The sequence below is a fragment of the Chinchilla lanigera genome, unplaced genomic scaffold, assembly GCF_000276665.1.
Source record: "Chinchilla lanigera isolate Chin_1 unplaced genomic scaffold, ChiLan1.0 scaffold00063, whole genome shotgun sequence".
In the NCBI taxonomy this organism is placed as follows: Eukaryota; Metazoa; Chordata; class Mammalia; order Rodentia; family Chinchillidae; genus Chinchilla; species Chinchilla lanigera.
In genome coordinates, this window is record NW_004955464.1 from 6,137,064 (window position 1) to 6,155,539 (window position 18,476).

Below are 18,476 nucleotides of genomic sequence, written 5' to 3' on the forward strand. Positions count from 1 at the left end.
GTCATTCCTGTCCCACACTCAGTGTGGTCATTCCTGTCCCAGACTCAGTTGTGCATGAATAAATGTAGATTGTTGCACATGAAAAAATACAACAGCTCCTGAAAATAAATACTATTGTGTTTTTTGGAGGAAAAATTAACACCCTTCTTATTTTTGGGAAATATGGTAATACTCTAGTCACTTGATCGTTCTGGTGATCAGGCCCGTCTTGAGACTACTTTAGGGATACCATTCTAGGTCACTGCTTTATCATAAATTGAGCTGTGATGAAAAGGGATTATTATGATTAACCACTGATACCCTCACCACTCAGGAAATTCCAAGGGTTTGAGGGATTTTGTACAAAAACAAACACTATAACAAAAGACAGTCCTATTACCATGTGGGTCAGATACCATATGAAGATCAAAAAACATATTTCTTACTACACAACATATAATAAATCATTTTGTTCCCATTAAAATGATGTTTACAAAGTTTGTAACAATATAGGGACACTGGGACATCCATCCAACAAATATTTAGTGAATGCCTCTCATGTGCCATCTTCTGCATGAGGCTCACAAGAATCAGCAATAAACAAGATAAGCATGTTTTCCTTGTGAAGCTGATGATCTGAGATAGAAAGAGGCTGGCATTTAAGATATAGCCAAATAACACTGCCACAGGCATCAAGAGCCCAGAGGAGAAATACCCGGGGGAAAGAGGAGACACCCAGATAAATGAAATCTAAACTGAGACCCTATGAAAGGGACAAAAGGAGAAAAGAATGTGTCTTGAAGAGAGACAAGTACGTGCAAAGGAACCCAGCCTGCTTAAGAAAGAGAAAGTTAAGTGGATGAGGCCAGAGCATAGGGTGTTCAGGACATCAGTATGGGAGGAGGGAAGGAAAAGAGAGAGAAAGGAATGGATAGAATATGAATAAATGTGCTGGAAGCATTTCCAGACTTCTCAATGATTTTGATCACAGCTGATAGGGTAGAATAGGTGGTATACAGAAGGCTGAGTGGGAATAAAGTCCATATCATCATTATTTTCTTATTTGCTTTCCAAAAATGCTAATTGCCAGTGGGAAAACACTGACTATATGAACTGTTTGGTTTTCTACTTTCGGATTAAACAAGAAGTTTCTTGCATTTCTAGAATCTAGATCAGAACTGACTTCAAGAATCTACTTTCCAAGAAATTGAAAAAGTTAGGAAAATGTAATTATTTCAGCAAATTAAAAATTTTTTCCTTCCGTGGATAACTTCTGGCATTGAATTGAAAACCATTTTTCTGCTTGGAAAAAAAAAACTATCAAACATGAACATGATATGCTTATAAATAAATTACTGTTAAGCACAGGAATGGGCATTATGTCTAAGTAGCATATCCAACCAGTAATGTACTTCTAGTCTCTTATGAAGGGAAAAGTTTTCTTTTAAACTTGTTTGCTCAATTTTAGCATCGGGTGCATGTGTGCATGTATGTGTGTATGTGTGTTACTAGGGATTTAACCCAAAGGTGCTCTCCCACTGAGCTACACTTCCAGTCCTTTCTACTTTGAGACAGGGTCTCCCTAAGTTGCCCAGACTGGCCTCAAAGATCCACAAGATCCTCCTGCCTCAGCCTCTCTGGGATTATAGGCATATACCACTGTGCTCAGTTATTTACTATGTTCTTGCCACAAAAGTTTCCTAACAAGAGCAAGATAGATAGATAGAGAGAGAGAGAGAGAGAGAGAGAGAGAGAGAGAGAGAGAAGGAGAGAGAGAGAGAGAGACATTAATTTTACCTCAGTAAAGTTATAAAGTAATAAAATATGGAACATACAGGTATAATCTTTCTTCTCTCTCTTCCTCGTACTTGGCAGGAGCACTAAGAGCCAGGGCCTGCTCTGAGGCATCCCTAGCTATCAATGGGTATCAACAGTAAACACTTGGGCTTCATTTCTCCTGGCACAAGAGGGGGTATACTGAAGTTTAATTATAAAGCTTATCTCTCCTCACATCACGGTAGTAAAAATGCAAAATTCTGTCTTGTATTACAATTATTCTAATTGTAATTACATTATCTGCTTCTTGTATACTTTCTATGGGCAACAGTTACCTTCCTTAGTCTAAACCCTAGTCCCCAAACCTGGCTACACATGAGCAACTCCTGAAGAACATTAAAAATATACAATCTCTTAGGACCAACCCAAACCTAGCATCAGAATGTCCAGGAGTAGTAGAGTACCGTTGGAAGGTGCATGATGTTCGAATGAGTTTATCAGTACACCCCATGCTTTTAAGTCTGTGAGCTTTCAGCACTGGTAAGGTAGGTATACAATAAGCAATTACCGGGGAAGATTGGGGCCTAAAATACGCTGAAGCATTACTAGACACTAACTGCCAGGCCAAATTGGTACAAAAGGTCAAACTGAGAAGCCCATTTCCAGTTTCAGAATAACATCCCTTCTCAGGAGCTTTATCTCAAAGGCACTTCTATGTCTTTCAGCAGACCACAGACACTAAAAAGAAAAGATAGCTAAGAATAAGTTCAAGCTAAGTTTTACTTGTTTGTTTTACACAAATGCTAAGTAATATGTGTGTGTGTGTGTGTGTGTGTGTGTGTTGGCAGTACATATAAAAACACTTTAAAAACTAAAGTAAAATATGTTACTCTTATTTGGACACTAATTTGGTTATATTGTCCTATAAACACTGCAAAATAAAATTAGCTCAAGTTTAATGTGATTATCCAACTGAAAAATCTAAGAGGAATCCATGTGTTTAAACTGAAGATGAACAAAAGAATACTCAATTCAAATGTGTAAACCTGTCTCTTTTCTTGTAGTATGGGTACTGTTATGACGGCTAGCAACTTTTCCCATTCAGATCTGAACAAGTTAAAATCAGAAAACAGTACTATGGAGCTTCGATTTTAATTTTAATGCTCCAATACCAAGTTCCCACCAAAGTGGCACTATAGTCGTTCCGTTAAAACAACACCTCAGGCAGAAGGGGACCCTCACAGCCAGTCTTACCATGTATGGGAAACACTTACTTGACCATTTTCTTGTTGTCTCAGAGTCCTACTGCAGTTTGTTATCCAGGTAACCAGGGGGAAAATATTCAAACTACTCACAGCTGTCATTCTGATACATTTTCCAGTCTGAATTCTTCCTCGGGCCACATTACAGCTACTAGCCATGTGTCAGATTTACTTGAAATATGTCCAACCCACAGTATGCAGCAAGTAAACATTTACTCTTCAGTAACGCCTCATCTCTACCCAGACTATCACTCAAGTCACCAAGGTTTTTCAGTTTTCCCCTCAAAATGCTTCCTTGTCACCCGAGACTAATAATAGGAAAACTTTACCAACAGCACAGACATGAATATTGGAAACAACTATGAAAGGATACACTGGAAGACATGTGTCTCCTTTTCAAAGTATTTGAAAAACTGAGTAAATTCTATCTTTTTGGGGTATTTTAGGCTAGCTTTCCCAGGGAGGGAATGAATGACTTGCCAAAACTGGCAAAATTTCTGACATTTGATAAGATAATCCAATGTTGACAATATTGAAGAAAAACAAGCATCCTCATACTCTGTTGTTGGTTCTATACATTGATATAGTCTTCTTTGAACAAAATTTGGCAATCTCTACCAATTTTTACATATAGTACACACTATCCATTGACGCAGTTAACTCACTGTTTAGAATTAATTCTATAAATATATTTGTAAATGTATAGGAAGATACAGGGATGCTTATTAAAACCACTGTAATATAAAACTTGACACAACACATATGTTTACAGATAAGGGAATGACTAAATTTCTTAAAATTAGAATGCTATATAGGTATTAAAAAGAATAAAGAATGTCTGTACAGAAAAAATTTAAGATATAAGTGAAAGAAGTAGTTTACAATATGATAAATACACACATACATATACAGTATATTCAGAAAGGTTATAAACACATATGTATTTGTATCAGTGTAATAATTTGTAAGAAACATTAATATGGACTAACTGAGAAAGAAAACCAAGGGTAAGTAAGGAAAGAAAGTGCTAAATATTAAAAATTTGTCATCTAGCCATAATATTAAAAAGCACTTGGCCAGGGATACAGCTCAGAAGCATGGTGCCTGCCTGGCAAGCGCGAGGTCCCGAGTTCAATTCCCAGCAAAAAAACCCCAAAGGGTTAAAAGAAAAACATATGACAACCCTTTGAAGAACTATTTGACTGTTTCTTATAAAATTAAACATACATATGTCCTACGACCTAGCAGTTTCATTCCTAGTTATTAATACAAGAGAAATAAAGGCATATTTCAGCAAGGAGACTTGCACAAAAATATTTACAGTAGTTTCATTCATAACAGCCTCAACTAGGAAACAACTCAAACACTTATCAACAGGAGAATGGATAAGCAAACTGCTACATTTCAACACTGGAACACTACAAAGAAATACTTGGCAAGAAAAAAGAACAAAGTACTGATATGAGAAAAACTTGGATGAACCTGACATTATGCTGAGAGAAGTCAGACACAATGTGTAATTCCACTGCCTGCACTCACTGAATAGTTTCACTTATATGAAGTCCCAGGATCAGCAGAACAAATCTACAGTGACAGAAGTTTAAAAATCTCATCCTGGTAGTGGTCGAAAGTGAGAGATGAATGCCTGAGGAAGCCAGAAGATTAATAAAACAGGATGGAACTTTCTGTGGTGACCGAAGTGTGCTGTATCTTGTTTTGGCTGGTAGTTAGCTGCATGTATACAACTGTCAAAATGAATTATCTATTCCAAATATATAATTCAATGGTTTTTCGTATGTCACAGACATGTACAACCACCACCAGTCAATTTTAGGGTATTTTCTTCACCTCAGAATGGAACTCCACCCCCTCTCCTATTACCTTTGTATGTCTTTCAGTCCTAAAAAAATCACTATCCTCTATCTCTGTGGGTTTGCCTACTTTGGATATTTTGTTAAGATGGAATCATAAAATATATGGTCTGTTGTGACTGCTTTCTTTAACTTAGCAAAATGCTTTCAAGGTTCACCTACGCTGTAGTATGAGTCAGTATTTCATTCCTCTCCTGGCTGCAGAGTATTCCATAGTCTGAGTATACCACATTTCATCTGTCTGCTCATCCGCTGATGGGAGACATCTGGGTTATTTCCACTTTCTAGCTGTTATGAATAATGGTGCTACAAATATGAAGGCACAATTTTTTGTGGGAACTATGTATCTTATTGTTGAAAACTATATCTCAGACTTAAGAAAGTATAGATATGAAAATTACGTTACTTTCCAGTACTTTTTCTGAGTATTTCAATGAATAGAAGAAAAAAATATCTCAGAATGGCACATTATCTCACAAAACATATTATGACAAAAACATGCTGTTTCTGAGGAGAAAAAAGTTCTGTGTCAATACAAATGACTAACTGAATGTTATACTCGACTCCTGATGAAACACAGACTTCCTCTGCAGTAAGGACCTGCCCGAAGGAGAACTGAAAGCCCTGTCATGCCCCCCACAAGGCTTCAGTCACCATGCCACAGAAATATTTATCACCTTAACTTTTCTATTTCCCATTAGCAACAAGAATCAACACTGAAGTATGACTTGATTCTTTTTTTCACGTTAAGAGAACAGTTTAGTCTACTTACCAAAGGGAAAAAGTTTAAAAATAACATCTGTGTAGCACTGGGCACAACATTTACACAGAGATCTGATGCCTTGTGGCTGTTATAGGAGAAGGAAAAATATTTTCTATATAAATTAAACAATGTTCTTTTCCTGAAATAGTTACAAATGATTTTCCATACTATGATACAAGTAAGAGTATTACTGCTGGCCCAAAAAAAAACAAATGCCAGGCGTGGTGGCACACCCCTGTAATCCCAACACTTGAGAAACTGAGGCAGGAGGATTGCTGTGAGTTCAAGGCCAGCCTGGGCTACAAAGTGAGTTCAAGGCTAGCCTCGGCTACAAAGTGAGTTCAAGGCCAGCCTGAACTGCATAGTGAAACCCTGTTTCAAAAAAACAATAAGTTTAATGAATAAAACAAAAAGCTACTTAAGTGATCCATCAGGATTTCCTTTTGTAGAAATGACAGAAAAGCATACTTGCTAGGAATTACTACATTCCTATCATCTTTGGGGTACTCTGCTAATACTTTACATCCATATATTTTCTCACTGAATCCACAGAACAGCCTTAGGTAATACAGACTACATTTTATTCCCATCTTACACATAAGAAAACTAAGATTAGTTAGCTAAGTATGTATAGAAAAGAGCTGAAGAATTTAGGATCAAACCCAAGACTTCTTTCACATAAAAGACACATCCAAAATCGGGTATATCCCCCCTTACATCCCTTCCCATTCATAGCCACCCTTCCCAAAAGTGTACTACACTATTACTGCCATTTTCTCGTTCCTAATTCTTTCTGAATCCCATGTGTCTCCATGAAAAACATAATGGCCATGCAGGATTCACAATGACTTTGTAACAACCAAATCCAAAGGATTCTTTTTTTTTTTTTTTTTTTTTTTTTTTTTTTTCTCCGGTACCGGGAACCGAACTCACGACCTTGCACTTGCCAGGCAGGCGCTTTTGCCACTGAGCTAAATCCCCAGCCCCCCAAAGGATTCTTTTTCTCCATAATATGTCTGGCCTTTGACTGCTTCTCCATTGGCTAACTGCACTCTCTTTCTCATTTTTCTTAAATGGCTTTTTCCCACTACATCTTTACTTTTTAGGTCTACTAAAACCTACGTATTTATTCTTGATCTTTGTGCTGGATTTCTTTTCAACTCTAAAATTTCTATTTGGTTCTTTTCTGTAATTTCTACCTATGTACTAATATTCCCTACTTTGGTAAAACATTTACATACTTTCCTTCAGTTCTTTATATATGGTTCCTTTTAGCTCACAAACTATGCTAGAAATAGTTAAAGTCTTCATCTAGTAATCCAGTGTTGTAGCTTCCTCAGGGATAGTTTCTACTGACTGCTCTTCCCCCTTTGTGTATGGGCCACAGTTTCTTTGCATGTCTCATAGCTTTTTGTTGCAAATTAGACATTTAAAGAAATATATTGTGGCTATTCTAAAAGTCAATCAGATTATCTATCTCCCCTCTCCATGATTTGTTCCTGTTGCTGTGTATTCAGTGACTTTTCCAAACTAACTCGTTAAAGTCTGTATCCTTTGTCACAAATGACCGCAGATGACCACTGTATTCTTTGCTACAGATTATCACATATGTCTATTTGGGAATTTTCTTCTTGGTTAACTTAGTGCTCAGCTACTGACCTGGTAGAGAGTCCCTCAAATACCTGGAACTAAAAGTCTCCTGGTCTTCGCTGAGGCTCTGTATCCACGTGTGTGTTCAGATCAAGCCCACTCTGCAGTTTACCACCTTTGCCTTACCTTTTGCCTACGTGGAGCCCAAAGTCAGTTAGAGGCGAGGTCTTTCCGGGCACGCACACAGCCCCGGCCATGTGCAGAGCGTTATGTGCGCACTTGGCCTTCTAGATTCCCCCAGAATGTGTCAGATCTCTTTGAAGCCCCTGTGGACATTTCATTCCCCAGCTTTTCCTTTTAAGCCTTTTGGTTAGTTTGTTGTTGAGCCCAGCTAACACCACATGTATTTGCACAGCTGAGCAGCTGTTGCTGACTGGGAGAATCCCCCTTCATGTTGAATTTTCAGTTGTATTAATAAAGACAAACCTTTCAAGTAGAGTTTACCAACTGCCAAGGAGAACAAACAATGACAGCTCTCTGAAGACAGAGCTTTGAGAAAGTTTCAACTACATTTGGACACTTTCTGAGCCATTTAGGCTGCCATGATTGGGTTTTTAGGTCTCCACGAAGCCCTGAAATTAAGACAGGCTAAACACCACAAAACTTGCTGTATTACAGAGATTCAGGGCTCTTTTGTTGTTTTAAATAAATACAGATTGTGGTAATAAATTGATGGAAATTTCCAAAGTTATGAAAATAGTTGATCTTCATAATTGTTGCCAGTGTTGTTGGCACTTTTATAAAGAAGAGGATTTTCCAATATTGTTATTTTGCCACTCCCGTTTATAATATTCTCATCCCCCTCATTTTAAAATTTCTTTCAAAATATTAGATTGTTTAAAATTAACTGTACACTGTGAGATCTATAGTCTATGTGGAAGTAAATATATGACAATAATAACACAAAGAATAGAAGGGGTGAACAGAAATATAAAGTCTTGCATTATCTGTGAGGTGGTGTAACACTATTTGAAGGGAAACTCGTAAATGAAGGATGCATACTGCATTATCACTGAGCATGCCATTGAGCAGCTATAACATTTTTTTAAAGTAGTAATTTAAAAGAAGAAAGACTGGGAGTGGTGGTGCAGGCCTATAATCCCAGCACTTGGGAGGCTGAGGCAGGAGGATTGCCATGGGTTCAAGGCCTGTCTGGGCTACATCAGTGAGTTCAAGGCCAGCTGATTATGGACTGAAACCTCCATGAACTGTGAGCTAAGTAAACCTTTTCTTCCCTACTTTTAGGCATCAGGTATTTTGTCTCAGCTATGAGAGAAAAGTGACTAAGACAAACTCCTAGGGATGTTCCTGCCTCAGCCCCCTGAAGGCTGGGATTACAAGTGTATGCCAGCACGCCCGGCTCCAAATAGATACATCTCTTGGAGACATAGGCATAGACAAGAACTTTCTGAACAGAAGCCCAATTGCATAAGAGATAACACCCAAAAATCAACAAATGGGATCATATCAAATTAAAAAGCTTCTGCACAGCAAAAAAAACTAATAGAGCAAAGAGACAACCTTCAGAATGGGAAAACACTTTTGCCATCTATTTTTCAGACAGAAGATTAATATCTAAAATATATAAAGAACTCAAAAAATAGCCCCCCCAATAAAAGAGCCAATCAAACAGAGTTAAATTCATCCTATTACAGTGGCATATGCATACCCATGTTTATAGCAGAATAATTCACAATAGCTAAATCTTGAAAGAGGTCTATAGCCCATCAACAAAAGAATGGATAAATGTGGTATTTACACACAATGGAGTACTACTCTGTCATAATGAAGGATAAGCTTGACTTATTTGTAGGAAAATGGATGTATCTTAAGACTTAATGTTAAGTGAAATAAATGAGACACACAAATTTAAATATTGCATGATTTCTCTTATATAAGAAGCCTAAAATATAAATAAAGAGCAACATAAAAGGTAATAGGAAAGAAAAAGGAGGGAGGGAGGGAAGGGAAAGGAAGAGTAAAGAAAAATGCAGATGGGAAGGAAAGGAGGAGAAGGGGGCCTAAAAAAATTAAAACATGTTCTGTACATGTAGCAACTTTTCATGCTGAAGGTAATCATTATGCACTGCAAACATGTAGTAATTTTTTAAAAAGCACCAGTTAAGAAATTCAGAGAATACAAATTTATATTCAAAGCAAGGGCTAAACCACACTTATGGCAAAAATGACAAAAGCTTATAAAATCTGTAAGTAGTATTACCTGTAGCTCCTAGTGGGTGTCCCTTGGAAAGCAATCCACCACTAGGATTTATGACCCACTTTCCTCCATAAGTATTATCTCCTCTATCAATCAGGGCTCCACCCTGTCCTGTAGAAGGAAAAATAATATTCACAAGCATTAAAAATAATATTGGAACAAACTGCTTGTTTTAATTTATCCATATAGTCAAGAACTTCCAGAATTTTTTTTGTACAGAGATGTAATCCAAGTACTCTACCAATGAACTACAGCCCCAGCCCATTCATTCATTCATTCACCCACTCATCTATCTATCTATCTATCTATCTATCTATCTATCTATCATCTGTCTGTTATTTATTTCTGAGACAGGGTCTCATTAAATTGCTGAGGCCTATCTCCAACTGGCAATCTCGCAGCCTGAGCCTCCCTAAGGGCTAGGACTTCAGCCATGCATCACTATTCCAGCTTACAGCAAACATTTTTTAACAGCTCAACAACAATTTGGAAGTTCTGGAAGTTAAGCAGTAAGTATTAAGCAATAAAGGCTGATCTTTTCAGATCTACCCTGCATTTAAAAAGCTCCTATTTGCTCCTACAAGCTTTCTACCTTCCAAAATTGCTCCAAATATATTAATATTCAAGAGTCAGAAGAAAGGACCCGAGATGGATATAATATTGTGTAATGCTATAACTAAAATAATTATAGGAGCTTTAAAATTCATAATTTATTCATTTATCCCTATTGTCAGCTGTACTGTACTGCTATAGGGTATCCAAGTACTTTAACAGTGAAAAGCAAGAAAAAAGGGCGCTTTCATAAAATTAAGGGAAATGGCTAAAAACACTGTTGAACTACAAAATGAGAGAAAAACATTATTTCATATTCCTGTCAGCTTAAACATTCCTGCCAATGTCCTGGTCACTGTTTCAGGTGGTAAAGAAGTAAAGGAAAGTACAGGCATTGTATAGAATATCCTTCTAGATGCCACTTCTGTTAGAGTGGTAAGAGGTAGGTGTCCCAAGCAAATGATAACGGTGGCGGTGACAATATACCAGGAGTCCTTATGTATACCAGCTCTTGTTCTAATTACTTTTTGTATGTTTATATAATTTAACCTCAAGCTATCATTCCCATTTTCCAGATGAATAAACAGCGAAGGCAAGAATAAGAAAAAACAAAGGCACTACTGGTAAAATGAAATGCACTCATCATAAAATTCAGGTAACTAACATTCCTAAATTGACTTTAAATCTAGGTTGTAGATTCTCATACACATGCACACACGTACGCAAGCACGCACACTGCTAAGGTATTTTCATTTTTCTTTTTTGGTTTGTTTTTGGTGGAACCTACTACAAGGCTCCCATGATCACATGTATCCTACTTAGTATTCCTGCCTCAAAAAGGCTAAACATTGTTACTGCACTAAGTGGGAGCAGATGAAACACAAACATCCCCAAGAAGAGAAAACTTTACTACACATTTTTTTCCCAAATATACACAGACCTGTGAGATAGGTAGTAAAAGATTATCAAAAGATCCCTGAGGAAAGTTATCTCGAACTTGCCAACTAACAGTGAGCGAGAGATGAAAGTATTGTAAATGAGCTCCCTATTCACCACAGACAGGAAAATACATGTGCACACTTTTGGAGAGCAATTATGTTGTCCATTATGTGCCAAAATGTAATCTGTGAACTTATGGATTCAATAATGAATGAAGGGGCTGGGGATTTAGCTCAGCGGCAAAAGCGCCTGCCTGGCAAGCGCAAGGTCGTGAGTTCGGTTCCCGGTACCGGAGAAAAACCAAAAAAAAACCAAAAAAACAAAAACAAACAAACAAAAAATAATGAATGAAAAAGACAAAAATGTCTGCTCTGATTGTATTTAATTTATTGTGGAAAGAAGGGTAAGGAAGAGACAGCCAATATATAAAATAAGTAAAATAATAATATGTAGAGTGGTCATAAGCAGCAAGAAAAGAAGGCAGAAAAGAGAGCTCAGGAAGTGCTGGGACAAGGAAGATGGGGCAAGGCATTTACACAAGTTTCCATGGAGAAGGAGACAACCAAAACCTTACAGGTGAAACAAATCAAAGGCCCTGGGGTAGGAGCAACCTACAGAGCTTGCAGAAGGAGACTGGCGTGGCTGCAGGAGAGCCGAATCAGAGAAGCGGAAGAGGTCAGAGACAGGCAAGGGGCACAGAGAGCACATCTGGCTTTGTTCTTCTAGGTCAGATGAGAAACTACTGGGCTTTGAATGGAAGAGCGACACTGTCTTGCTACACCAGGATCATCTGGCTTCCGTCTAGTGAAGAGACTGCAAGAAGACAAGGCAGATGCAGGGACCAGCCATGAGGCTATGACAGTGAGCTACACTAAGAAACAACGCTAGTGTGGTAAAGCGTGGCACAGTGTGGCCATATTTTGGATTTATTCTGAGGGTAAAGTCCATAGCCAACAGGATTCGGAGATGGATTTAACAAGGGCTGTGTGAGAGAGGACTCAGGAATGATACCACAGCTTCCAGTTTGACCATTTACAGGGTGGGAAAGATTGAGAAAGAAATCTGGGAAATATCAAGTGAATTCTGAATGTAGGTGTGAGAGGCTTATGAGACATCAAAAGTAAAGAGAAAAAAACCCTGAAAAGTAGGGAGCTGGATACCTAAAGCAGTGAGAGCCAGGACTACAAACCTGAAATCATCATATATGTGACATTACACGCTGCGAGTCGGGTCCAGTTTGGAAGATGTTCCCTGGTGCACTTCTCCCCCGCTGAACACAGTGAAAACACTGGATAAAATACTAAAAACAACTCCTGAGGACTCTGAAAAGTAAACATGGCGATGTAGGGAGAGTAAGAATCTGGAGAAGTCACTGCACAAGCGCGAGTTCCCAGTTACATTTTTGAGGCTCTGTCTCAACAGTTTCACTCCACAGTGAGCACAGTCCTGGAGCAGCACAAGGAGCACAAACTCTAACAGAAACCCCATCTTCCGAGCCAAGGCACCAGGGCAAGACATCCCTGCAGGCTGGAGAGTACGGGAAGAAAGCCACACTGGGGAGAGCCAGAGAAGACCTTCTAATTCTATCATGAACCTACTTGAGCCTCAGACTCACTCCTGAGCGAAGTACGCACAGGATGGACCCTAGCAACATAGCGTACAGAATGGATAATGACTTTAGCCACTGCCCTCAGAAGGCAGAGCAGAACTTGTCAAACAAACTGCGTTGACTTCTTGCTAAGATTAAAAACATCAACTTTCCCTAGAGGATCCATATAACATAATATTCACCCTGTCCTAAAGCTAAAATCTAACATTAATATACAAAGAACCAGAAAAATGCAACCAAATCTCAAAGGAAAATACCATTAATAGTTGTAAAAGCTGAGAAAGCTCAGGTTATGGAATTATCAGACTTTAACACAGACAGTGGAACTATAAGGAAAAAAGCCACACTAGAAATAAACACAAAGATGTAGGTGATCAGCAGAGAAAAAGGAACTATAAAATGAACCAAATGGCAATGTTAGAACTGAAAAATACAAAATGCGAGGTAAAAAACTCACTAGAGAGTTGGGGTTGTAGCTCAGTGGTAGAGCACTTACTTAGCATGCGTGATCCCTGGGTTCCATCCCCACTACTACAAAAGCAAACATAAAAACTCACTAGAAGGGCTCAAAAGCAGAAAGAGAATAAACAAGGAGTCAGTAAGTTTAAAGATATGTCAGTGTAAACTATTTAATCTGAAAAACAGGGAGAAAGGGAGTTAAAAACAAACAGATCCGTGTGGCCCCAGGTTTAACCTCCTGTACCTCATATATACATACACAAAAGTTTCAGGCACCTGTGGAATAATATCAAAAGGTCTACTCTGATATATGCATCATTGTAATACCAGAGGTGAAGAAGAAAATTAGAGCAAAACAATTAAGAGAAATAATTTGAATGACCACAGACTCATTAGACATCATGGTTGCCAGAAGAATGAAATAGCATACTTCAAGTGCTAAAACATCTAAAGTCAGAATTGTATGTCCAGCAAAATTTCCTGTACGAGTTTAAGGCATTCTCAGGTGACAGAAAACTAAGAGAATTCATCTCCAAAAGACTTGCTCTTCACAAATCCTAAAAAAAAAAAGCACTTTAGGCTAAAGGTAACGATTAACAGAGAAAACCTGACATAGGGTCAGAGTGGAAAGGAGAGGAGTTACTTAATGTACCTAAAGAATTGCAAGGTTTCCCCATTTCATGTGAAATTCCACAATATTAACTGCAAAGGTAAAGTATACACACTGTAGCTCTTATAGTAGTGCCCTTGACTAGGAGAAATTTTGACTCCAAGGGACACTTGGCAATGTGTAGAGACATATTTGGTTGTCACAACTGTGGGAGAAGGTGTCACTGGCATATAGTAGGTAATAAGACAAGAATGATGCTGAATATTCTAAAGAGCAGCAGAGCCCAAATCTTATCCTTTAGTAACCAGCAGAGAGAGAGAGAGAGAGAGAGAATGAAAAGACAAAGAGTTATAATAAAAAAATCAATAGACACATAAAAATGATATACTGAAAATACTCAAGTAATAAAAAAGCAGGCAGGGAAGCAAAAAATAAAAAGCAGATGGGGGCAGGCATGGTGGTACATGTCTGTAACCCAAGCACTTAGGAAGCTGAGGCAGGAGGGTTGTGACAAGGTCCACGCAAGCCTGGGCTACATAGTGAGTTCAAGAGCACCCTGAATTAGACAGTGATCCTGTCTCAAACAAACTAAGAGGCAGGGAGGGTAAAGATCCAAACAGACACTTCACGAAAGATATATGACTGACCAACAAGCAAAGAAAAAGATGCTCAATATCATTAGTCATCAGTTATATGTAAATTAAAACTAAGACAAATGCAACTATATACTCTTCTGTTTGGCTGAGATATTTAAAACTGATCATATCAAGTGTTGGCAAGGAAGTAAAGCAACTATAACTCTTATATACCATTGGTAGTAAAGGAAAACAGTACACTTCCAAAACAAAAGAAAAAATCTTTCAGATACCCCCAGCCACTTTTTCCATTTTCCTTTTTGCACATCTTTATCCTAACACAATTAGAAATACTCAGGCCTGTAATCGCACCACTCTAGGAGACTGAGGCAGAAGGCTCATACATTTGAACCCAGCTTGGACAACTTAATGACTTCATAAGACCCTAATTCAAAAATAAAAACTGAGAAAAGGGCTGAGAATGCAGCTCAGTGCAAAGGCCTAGGGTTCAATCCACAGAACCACAAAAAAAGCAAAGAAAAGAAATACTTGGGGGGCTGGGGATTTAGCTCAGCAGCACAGCGCCTGCCTGGCAAGCATGAGGTTGTAAGTTCGATTCCTGGTACCAGGGAAAAAAAAACAACAAAAGAAATACTTGGGATGCTGTGTGGAATGTCCTATCCTTTTTAAAATTTAAAAGTATATTGTAAGTGTTCCTGATTAATAATGTAAATTACTTTTACACTCTATTACCTTGGTGCTCATATCATCCAAAACTGCATGTTCTAAGAAAGTCCACTAAAACTTCTTACATGCACTTTGCTCACCGGCAGAGCCAACGTGGAGGGAAAGGCAATTGGTGAACTCTGTTTAATGGCAAAAGTGAAGCATTCCCAGTGAAATTTAATCAATTAATCTGCCTGCCTCAAAGATACTACCTTCTGGACAGAGTCCGAGGGCTTCATAAGTAAGGAGTTCATTTGCAGAAAAGCAGTCATGAAGTTCTATTACATCAATATCACTTGGTCCCAGGCCAGACTTCTCATAGCATCTCCTGGCAGCTTCCTTGGTCATATCATAGCCAGCCTAAAACCAAAATCGTATATAAACACAGGGCACGAAAACTGGCCTTTTAGAAAAGTATTACGAGGTTAATATATGCAAAAACTTAGCAGTTAAAATACCCCACACTGAAATCTCACTTGACTCTGAATTACACAGAAAGTCCAAATGAAATAATATCCAGGAGGGCAGATGCATATATTAAATTGCATAATGTAAAGTACGTAAGTTTAAATAAGGTATCATAAGATCTATATGAAAAGATTCAGGGGCCAGGGATATAGCTCAGTGGCACAAGCGCTTGCCTAGCAAGCCTGAGGTCATGAGTTCGATTCCCAGTACCAAAAAAAGAAAAATAAATAAATAAATGAAAAGGAAAAGATTCAGAATTCCTCAGATCGTTTCTGTACTAAGTTAAGAATATCAAATCACAACGGATAGCTGTGGTAAATTGAAGATACTTGTTAACACAGCATTACAAGTGAGATATACTAAAAATATGAAGGAATTTCTATATAACATACACAATCTTCTTTCAGAAAATCATATGGGGTTCAAACTATTTTCACAAAGTCCATGGTTTTAAGCCCTCTGGTTTTCTACAATAAAAGAACATGCAAACTAACATTTTCTTCAGGAAATAAAACTGGAATAAAAAAGACTGTATAATAATTAGAAAACTTCAGTATAACATCCACCTCTGCCAAAACCTAACTTTGTGCTCTTCGGCAAGCCGTAAGATAATTTTCAAATTCACATTGTAAAATCAGTTTGTAAACTATATTGTGAATAATGCTGCAAAAAACGTGGGTGTGCAAGTGTATTATCTCACTTCTATGCTGATTTAGTATGGATATATACCAGAGTGGATAGGTGGATCATACAGTACATCTGCTGTAAGTTTTTCGAGGAATCTCCATCCGTGTCCGTACTGGCTACACTAACTTACACGCCTACAAGACTGCACAAGGCTTCCTTTTTCTTCACAGCCTCACCAGTATTAACAGCCACTCTGACTGAGGTGCAATAGAATCTCAATGCACTGTTCTGACGGCTAACAATATTAAGCATGTTTTTCATATATTTACTTGTTTTCTAATTTTTTAATTTTATTAATACATGTTTGCAATTCATGCAGTACAGTCATCTCATAGAGTGGCTACATGCACATATCATAGCTTATTTTTTTAAATAATTACTGTGAACTTCTCATTCATTTCCTCTTTGACCTCATCTATTTTCTTCATCCCTTTTAAGACCTTTTCATAGATTTCTGCAACCTGACATTGGTTTTCTTTTCCCTTTATGGCCCCTTGTGCTGCCTTGGGGAAGTTGGGGGGTTTGGAGATCTTCTGTTTCCTTGTTTCCCTATTCTACTTCTATCTGTGTTTAATTGTTTATATATATGTCTTTTGTAAAAAATTAGATATTCCCTCTTTTTCTCCTCTTTTGGGGGGGTTACCGCAGTTGGGGACGAGAGCAGTGAGCAGAGTCTGTAGCTTCTATGGAGCCTTATAGTAGGACGCTGCCTCTTTGTGAATAATTTTCAGCTTTGTATGTCCAGTGCTAGTAACTCCTTCTGTTATTTACTTCAAGTGATTCTGACTGTCCCTGTTTTGCTAAGAGAATTGCTTCTATTTATAACACATCCCCAGATTCAACTGTACAACACTTCTAGATGATAATCCTTGCAGTCACAAGTCCCCCTTTGTCTATTCTCTATGTATAATATGACTGTTTATTATTTTCAGTTGCTCTGCAATGAGGAGAATGGGAGGTGTTTGGATGAGTAGTATCAGGCACTAAGGGGGTGGTTTGAAAGGGAGCCTAGGGGCTGATCAGAAGAAAAGATATGGATTTTGATTTTATTAGAGTACTTTCACTTGAGTTGAAGGTTTAGTATTGAGTTTTCAGAGTATATTTTGCGGGGGGCAAGGCTGAGATATGGAAGAAAGGGGGTTCACTTTGTGATTGAAGACAGCTATGTGGTTATCAGAACTTGCTTAGGGAGGACAATAAACTAGATAAGACATGGAAGAGTCAAAGGCTTATGATGGGGAGGATCTAGGAATTATACTATTGAAGATAGGAGTGACTGTAAGGGGCTAAGTGTGATAAACTTAAAAATGTGGGAGATGGAGTTTATGTATTTGGAAAAAAATAAAGATATAAATTAATAATACAGTCTCGGGGGTTTGAGGTGAAGAAACTAGACAAGGAACTGAGACGAGGGAAACAGGAAACCTACTAAATCAGAGACAATGTAATAATAAATATACAAGAGTAACAATCTAGGGGCTGGGGATTTAGCTCAGCGGCAAAAGCGCCTGCCTGGCAAGCGCAAGGTCGTGAGTTCGGTTCCCAGTACCGGAGAAAAACCAAAAAAAAAAAAAAAAGAGTAACAATCTAATATACACACAAAGCATAATATACATATAAAGCATAAAAGAACATAACCCCACGTCACTAGATAAGAAACATACAAAAACTTAAACTAGTAGGATGTCCAATGGGAACACAAATTAGATATTTAAATGAGACACTGCAAATGTGATTCCCAAGTAGCTTCTTTCCCAGAGAGTCTGACTGCTCACACCCTACTACTCCTCTGATCCCGCTATTGCAAAACTGGGGTTAACTCAGACTCAGGTCCTCTGTCTTCCTGGTTGCAGGCAGTTTTGCAGAGTTTGATCCAGTCTGAGTTCTTGGGTCAGGAACACTTGCTGTCCCTCTCCTTGGGTGTGATGGTAATTTGTCAGACGAGTTCACAGGCACTGAATTGTCCACTGAGTCAGGATTATTCTTATGCAATCAACTCAACTACAGCAGTAACAGGCCAATCAGTTATAGTGGTATCTATCAAGTCTAGCTGAGAAATAACAAACCATGTATGTTATTTTGGGTATCCCTTTAGCAATGGGAATAGGGCGCTAATGTGAGCCTCAAATCCTGACTCAGGTTAAAACTGGTGTCTGATCACAAGAACTGAGTCCATAATCAGCAGGCCCTGTCTCTTAGACTCCTCCCACTCTGCTCTCCAACTGATAGCAGTCTTCTATAACTTTCCTTCCTTCATTTACTCTGGGAACTTGGCAGTGTGAAGCCACCATGGGTCTACTCTGAGACTGAGGTTCAAACACCCAGCCCCTTC

At 38.3% G+C, this 18,476-nt stretch overlaps 1 protein-coding gene across 1 annotated transcript in view; it reads right to left on the bottom strand.

The window, feature by feature from the left end:
* The window catches only part of Scp2 (sterol carrier protein 2), a 127,047-nt gene that overhangs the window by 39,823 nt on the left and 68,748 nt on the right, over positions 1–18,476 (bottom strand). The window contains exons 10-11 of the mRNA XM_005398565.2: positions 15,202–15,349; positions 9,523–9,630 (exon numbers count right to left, since the gene is read on the bottom strand). Of these exons, the coding sequence (XP_005398622.1) occupies positions 9,523–9,630; positions 15,202–15,349 (256 nt within the window). The remainder of the gene's footprint in view (positions 1–9,522; positions 9,631–15,201; positions 15,350–18,476) is intronic.